The sequence below is a fragment of the Scleropages formosus genome, chromosome 14 (genome assembly GCF_900964775.1).
Source record: "Scleropages formosus chromosome 14, fSclFor1.1, whole genome shotgun sequence".
Taxonomy (NCBI): Eukaryota; Metazoa; Chordata; class Actinopteri; order Osteoglossiformes; family Osteoglossidae; genus Scleropages; species Scleropages formosus.
In genome coordinates, this window is record NC_041819.1 from 9,944,128 (window position 1) to 9,951,795 (window position 7,668).

Consider the following 7,668-nt stretch of genomic DNA (forward strand, 5'->3'; position numbering starts at 1 on the left):
TTTTGTTTTTGCAGCAAAGCTGTCAAAGAGATTGCCACATTACCGTCAGACTAAGCGCAGAGTGAGTCTCTATTTCAGCGTGTAGTATCTGACCTAATTGTGTCAGCATTGCGCCCAACGTCGGTCAGATCTGGAGTACAAACACAGTCCCGCTGAGACACACACGGCCAGTGGATTACTGGGCTATGCCTGTTTCACCGTGCCGTTACTCGGAGGGCAGCGGCAGTGTCATGTACAGCTTCCCCGGCCTTTAATCCGCTTCTCACAGAAGACCTTAAAATGATGTTTACGGTCTGGATCGTCCATTTCCGGACACGTTCTTGGATCGTTCATTTAAAGGCGGACGGCCATCGGTATCAAGACGTCAGTTGACACATCCATGTATTCAACATTCTCAGTGAGGAGACTTGCAGAGGTCATTCTGACCAGTCCCAGGAGCTGGCTGTCCTTTCCAGATACACGCACTCACAGACACACTCACGCATCTGCGTTGTTAGAAGTCCCGTGGGAATATCAGACTCCAACGTGCTCCTTCAGACAATAGGACGGGGTTTAAATGTACCCCAGAAGACCAAAGAAGGTCAGTTACCTTTTCCAAGATTATCAGCTCATTAAACATGTTAACCTCTGTTGAGGGTAAAACACACTGCAAAATGGCAGCAGATTATTCAAAGTTGAGAAAACTGCCACGTATAATATGAACAGATTATTTTAAATGACTGTTTTTGGATTATGTCTTCAGCGTACTGCAAATACTTCAAACTGATGCACCGTCTGTCCAACTCACAAAGAATGACTTAACGCACACATTGTCCAAAACCGCTTGCCCCAAGTGGGGTCGCGACAAACCGGAGCCTAATCCGAAAACACAGGGCGCAAGGCCGGAGGGGGAGGGGACACACCCAGGATGGGATGCCAGTCCATCACAAGGCCCCCCAAGCGGGACTCGAACCCAAGACCCACCAGGGAGCAGGACCCAGCCAAACCTGCTGCGCCACCACACCCCCCATGACTTAATATATTTGTTTAATTTCTTTTATGCTGGGAAAAAAATGTAAAGCATTATTTTTAAAGTAAAAAGAGACCTTTAATGTGGTTTAGGTCTATTACTGTAACTGAGCAAAAAATGTGAGACAAAAATGCTGAATTAAAAAAAAAAATGAATCAGTCTTTGACCTAGTGAAAAAACAAATAACACAAAGCCAAACCGCTGTTTGTGTGCTTATTTTGGCTCTAAATCCAGACAGAGCGCCTGGCAACTTCATAGAGAGGTACAATCAGACTTCCTAATTACTAGATGCACGATACTGCACCTTCCTGTGTCCAACAGCTACATTTCGAAAATAGATGGTTGCAGTTGGAAAATAAAAACATATGCCTAAAACTATATGGTAGGCATTTGGCTTATTGTCAGTCTCAACATAAGGAAATAATATGAACTAATACCAGGACATTCCTCTAGTGCAGAGTTAACTGAGGTGGTCTTTTCACAGCAACGTTGAGGAGACTACGCACCTCTCCAGGTATCATCTGACCCTCGGAGAACTGCGGCTCTTAGGGCCCTGCCTACCTGACTGACCTGTCTGACCAGCGTACCTGGGCTGCACCTGGGCCGAACGCCCCTCAAGGCCCTAGCCATCCCGAGAACTACGGGCAAGGAAAACATTGAGCACGATAATACTGATGAAAAAAGGACAACTTGCATTTAAAAAGATTTTTTTAAAAAAAAACATGATGCTACAGCATTATTGACCCTAGTGGACTATCGTTATCAGGGAGGATGAGAGACATGACCGTCACTGAGACCCCCTGTTGGTGCCCAGCGTCTGTCACCCAGAGCATAGGATGTACCTTCCAGCAGTGTAACCACCCCCCACCACTCCCACCACCGCGCTACACCCCCCGATACACCACCGGTCTCTGGTTAAGTTGCATCCGTGGAAGGGGAAAAACACACCCGGAAGACACGCAGCCAATGAGGAGCCATTATGGCTACACGCTGATTCTGATTGGTTACCCGAACCCAGACTGCTGCTGAGTGGGGTTCTGTCTGAAGAGGAACATGTTTTTAAGATGCCTTTCAAAGATGCAAAATACATTAATAGAATGCACGATATCACCCGGTGTATCATACGCCGAGTCGTCCTCTTGATAAATTTTGACTGACATCCATTCGTATTTCGCCGTCCAGGTTACACGGGAGAGAACGGTACAGAAGATCAAATATAATGACAAAAGATTTATCACTAGGACATTTAGTTGACACGTTGTATCTTAATCTCGAGGCACACACATCTCAAGGCCCACATCTGTTTAACGGAAAATAATAAACAATATTCTCTCGCTCCTCATTCATTTGTCGCCTTCCCTTCCCCTGCCCAGCAACACACATCATCCTCACATCCCCACGCCGTTAAACAGGAGCGCAGGCTGCTTTCCGGCTCTCGGTGATGCCTTTGCCAAGGATGCGCGCAAGACCCAGCTGCAGAAAAATCAGGGCCGAGAGGAGATGTCCAGGTCATGTGTCACACGCTTTCTTATATAAGAAAGTAGGTCTCGCATTATAAAGGACGTGACGAGAGAGTGGACCGAGGGCTGGATTTAAGAAGTCTATTTAAAGACCGTGCTTGTTCTCCTTCCCTTTGTCGTGCGCCGTGTGTTCTCCGCTGTGTGTGATACATGTGGAGATGCTCTGCCAGACTGCGGCAGAGCTGCTCGGCAAAGCAGGAGCATCAGGGGCCCCCTCTTCTATCGGCGGAACACGGCGATTCACGTACATGGCTGAAATACAAAACACGAATATTCTACACTACCGTATTTTGCTTTTTCGACCCCTGAAACCCTTTGCCATGCACGAGGCTGCGAATCTGAGAAGGGCTTAACTGCACATTGGATGAGACTGATGGAGCAGTGTTGGACTGATCCCCTCCAGCCTCTTAATGCATTACATACTCTCAGCATGTTTGCCTTATTACTATTCATTCAGTTCAACATAATCAGCCCGAACAGCATGTCCAGGTCAGGGCAATTTATCCGCTAGAGCCTCATCATAAACACGAGTTATAAAACTGCGCGCGCGTGTCTGTGTGTGTGTACATATGTTATTATTATTATATACGCACGTACACACTTGTCTGTTTTACTAAAAAATGAATGAAAATTCCGTCACTACATTTTGTAAACACAAAGTGTGAAATCACAGTAAATACTGCATGTTGATGTATTTTAGAGTGACTGCCGTTACAAACGCACACACACAGGTAAATATTATCATTATGACCATGTTTATGACGCGATGCTTATCGGCTCCAGCGATTAGTAATGGGCTGCATCGCCGCAGAAAAGGCAAAAACAAGTGTCATTCTAAGGCGTCGTGTGTGTGTGTGTGTGTGTGTGTGTGTCGCGGCGGCGAATGGCAAGAAGAAGTGAAGTGCAGCAGTAGAGAGCGATCGGCGCTCGCGCAGCTCACACGCCCCTCTGTCCCGTTAATCGAGACGCCGCGACGCGCCCCGAGCCGCTCACACACACACACACACACACACACACACACACACGTGTAGGGCTCGTTAACGGATGGCGGTGCGATCATTCAAAGAAGCAACACGAGCGAGATGTAGGAGAGCAGCGCATCCATCCACCGGGGTGACTCGACTGACTGACATCTCCGGAGCCGTGATTCAACAGATGGATGCTCTTGAAGGACGGAGCCCTGCTGCGTGTCACCGCCGTGCCCCCCGGTGGGGGTGGGGGGGGGGGAGTGGTACTCACGCACTGCCTCCTGCTTGGGGTCCAGCCCGCTCGCCGCTCTCTGCATCCTGCCGATTTTGTTTTGCAGAGCCCAAACCCGCTGGTTCGTGGAGATGATCTGAGCCTCCAGCTCCTGGAAGAGGGAGCAGGCGTGCCGGGCCAGGTCCGAGAGCTGCCGCAGGGTCCGGGACAGGGCCACGTTGCTGATGGAGCGCAGATCCTCGAAAAGCAAGCCTTCGTCGTTGGGCACCGCGTGCCTGCACAGCAGCTGCGGCTCCACGATCCTCTTGGCGAACGGCATTTCTGCATGTAAAAAAAAAAAAAATTAATTCCCTCAGATGCGGTAAGATCCGAGAAAGCAGTCCGGCTTAAGGTTTTTTTTTTATCCCGCTCAGTCAAAACATTCCCACATTCACTTTAATATCCTCCATCATTTTTGCTCCTTCTTCTGTGAGATGGTTCGCGCTGGAACTGAGAACTCAGCCAGTGCTCAGCCTCCCCGAACCATCAGCCGCATATTGGTGGCGCTCCCCCCAGTGCGCTGCGCTGGAGGTGGATTTAAAAGGAGGAGAGAGAGCGAGAGAGAGAGAGAGAGAGAGCTGGAGAGAGACACTGAGCGGGGGAGAACGGGGTGTCGCGAAAACCCGGAGTGGAAATCCGCATTTCACGGATCTGGAATTGGCGTTCATTCAGCGGACACGGTGAATTAGTTCCCCTTATAGTCCCGCAACAGGGTGCCTAGCCTATTTTATACTTTATTTCGCCGATACGTATTTTTTTTAGATTGTCATATATTAGTTCTTTTAAATTTTTCTATATTGTCATTCTCGTTTTACGTTCCCTTTAACTGGCACATGATACACTCCTTCTTCGAGTCGAAGTTGACCACAGGAAGCGTGGCTGTCCTGACGGCTCCGCTTGTTCTCAGGCTATTGCTAAGACGGTCTTTTGGGGAAAGTATTCCCGCTATCCGCTGTTAATATTCTTAACATTATCGTCGGAGAGTGGGGACCGTATATGTTGATAGTAAAAGCACACGTGACGCTAAGGCAGAAGAAAAGTCTCACTGACTATTTATCACTTGTCGAAGTCGCGGCGGTCCAGAGCCTATCCCGGAAACACGGGGCGCCAGGCACACTCGAAAGGCAATTTCGTCATCGGTTTAAATGGAACACGTGTCTTTGGGCAGTGCGAGGAACCCACGGGAGCACAGGTGAACGTGCCGAGTGGATTCGAACCCACAACCCGCAGCCAACAGAGACGACTGTACATTAAAATATTTAACTGAATTCCATACCATCCCTTATAAGCTCAAAATGTTTTTCCTTCCCTTTATAGAGAAAGAAGCTAAGAGGTGAGCGTGTTTAATGCGAGAAGCTGGTAGCGGAGTGTTAGAGCTAGACCGAATCTTACCTCCATCTGTAGTACCCTTGAGCCCTAAATTGCGCTAGTAAAATTACCTAGCTGTCTAAATGGGTAAATAACTGTAAGTAGAATAACACCGAAAGCTTTTTGGAGATAAGGGTTAGCTAGGTGAATAAATGTAATGCGAAGCCTTAACTAACTTTTCCAGTGCCGCTCACTGATTTGTGGGAAAACATCCCACCTTTACGATTTTGCGACATGTAGCGTAGTTGTAGCGACTGTGTGGCGTTGGAATCCGCTCCAAACATGCAGAACGGGAGTCATTCCATGAGGCAAAAACACTGGAGTAATTTAACACAATAAGTAAAAGTAGAATGTTTGTAAGGCACACATGTGGCCTGCGGTTTTCCCGCGCTGAGTTCTACTCGGGGAGATTGAATGGCGCCCTCTAGTGGTCAGTTACACCGTTTCCGTGCGCCTTCCAGTTCTCTGCGGCCCGTTGCGCTGCCAGTCTACAAAGACACAGATCAGGGCGTAGTGCAGGTGCCTCACAGCGACTAGGCTGTGCCATCCGATGTAGGTTCGACCCACTGGGGTTTCGTCCAGGCGCGCTCGTTTCCTCCCACAGTCCAAAGACATGGTGAAGCAGCGGTGATGCCGAACTGCCGGTGTATGTGTACGTGAATGTGCGGCGCTACCCTGCGATGGACGGGCATCCCATTCGGGGTGTAACTGGCGTAGCCTGGTCCTCTATGCTTCTGGGATGACCTTCAGGTCTCCATGTCCTGTAATGGATGAGTGGTCAAAATACACAGATAAATGCTCCAGTTTCACTCGCGTTTAGTCCGTCTTTCAATCACCTGCCGCTTCTCCCAGATGTGGAACACTGGGCTCCTTTACGCAGTCCAACGATAATCGACACAGACCATGATGTAAATGTAAAGAGGACATAACTTTCAATGTTTACACCAGCATTCAGCTGTCTGGATTTGGCATTTACAGTATCCCATTAAATATATCCTCTAAATGATGCTCTCTTGAGATCATAGATGATTATCGCTAATCGCTTTTATTTTCTATTGCGAGGAGACTTGGAAAAACACCCTACGCTGCTTAACTTTATCTCCTATTAAAATACAACTGAAAATGTCAGCCGTGAAGCTTTTACACTGGATATACAGACACTGTGTTAAAATATTGACAGTTCAAGAGATTCGGTGACCCAGCGATGCTTTTCTAAGTAGAGAGCCGACACACAGAACCCGTTTCCAGTAATCCAGACAAAGCCTTGACAGCAATTCAGAAACAAATCACAAGCTTGGTTTTTGCTTCAAAAAAATCTTAATTTCACATTAGTCACCATCATTCTTCCAAATCTAAAGATGTCTTAGTGCATGAACTATTGATTTGTTGCTGTAATCTACATAAAATAACAGTTCTAGCTGCACAATATTACTGCTGTAGGAAAAGGTCATATTTACTACTGAAAAATTATTAGTTTTCCTGGAGTTCTAAATGTGGAAAAGCTGCTTGTCTTGACTTCCCTCCTAGTTTACACACACACATTGTCAGAAGCTGCTTGTCCTGACAAAACACCAAAGTAAGTACATTTTGCCCGCATACTCAAGGAACCAGTTCATATTAAACAATTGATTCAAATTTGTAATTACAGATGGTTCTCGACTTACGACTGAGACCCGTTTGGATGACCTTCTCATAAGGCGCAAATCCCCTTATATTGTATTGTACGAACCATAAGGATATATGAACAATAAACATGCATGAGGGGGATGCGGTGGCGGAGCAGGTTGGGCCAGGGCTTGCTTTCTGATGGGTCTGGGGTTCGAGTCCTGCTTGGGATGCCTTGCAATAGACTGGCGTCCCGTCCTGGGTGTTCCCCTTCAGCCTTACGCACTGTGTTGCCGGGTTAGGCTCTGGCTCACCATGACCCCACTCGGGACAAGTGGTTTCAGTCACAGTGTGTGTGAACATGCATGCATGCTGTGTTGCAGAATAGGGCTTTTTCATATTTTTTCACTGATTTCATACATTACTCATGTTAAAATAACATAGAGGCACAATGATATAAAGAAAATATATTTTCACGCCACACTTATTTTTACTTTCATTTTTAATTTTTTTTTTCTGTTGGCTTTTCTGTTACGCATCAAAGGAATATCCATGCTCTCGCTTGCTTGCCATTGTCGAAAAAGCAGCTGGAATGGAATCACCAGGTTTTCGTACATAAAATCGCTGGTAGACACACCAAGTGAGTGAATGTGAAATGCGGGTGCCTCGCTGCAGTGTGCCCAGCCGGCGTCATCGCACAGCACACGGAGCGGTCAATGTTACATGTTACGACCCAACATGGTGACTCGAAAACAATATAAGGATGATGGGATGACCGTCACAGATCTGGGGTGTCATATGTCGCGTATGTCGGAAGGTGAGGACGGACTGTAAAGAAAGTGTTTAAAGTGCCATTAAAACCCTGCTGAGGACAATCTGTCCCAGTACCTTTACTTTTGTCAGTCACTTGGCACATGTAGCCAGATT

The 7,668-nt window shown here is 47.3% G+C and overlaps 1 protein-coding gene across 5 annotated transcripts in view; it reads right to left on the bottom strand.

Moving 5' to 3' along the window:
* LOC108920580 (Nance-Horan syndrome protein-like) overlaps positions 1-4,297 on the bottom strand; it is a 73,598-nt gene extending 69,301 nt beyond the window's left edge. For 4 of the 5 annotated variants that reach the window (XM_018729445.2, XM_018729444.2, XM_018729443.2 and 1 more), the window contains exon 1: positions 3,769-4,297. In XM_018729445.2, coding sequence (XP_018584961.2) covers positions 3,769-4,048 — 280 coding nt within the window. In that variant the 5' untranslated portion in view covers positions 4,049-4,297. The remainder of the gene's footprint in view (positions 1-3,768) is intronic. The other variant, XM_018729442.2, reaches the window with a different exon arrangement.
* Positions 4,298-7,668: the final 3,371 nt, after the last annotated feature.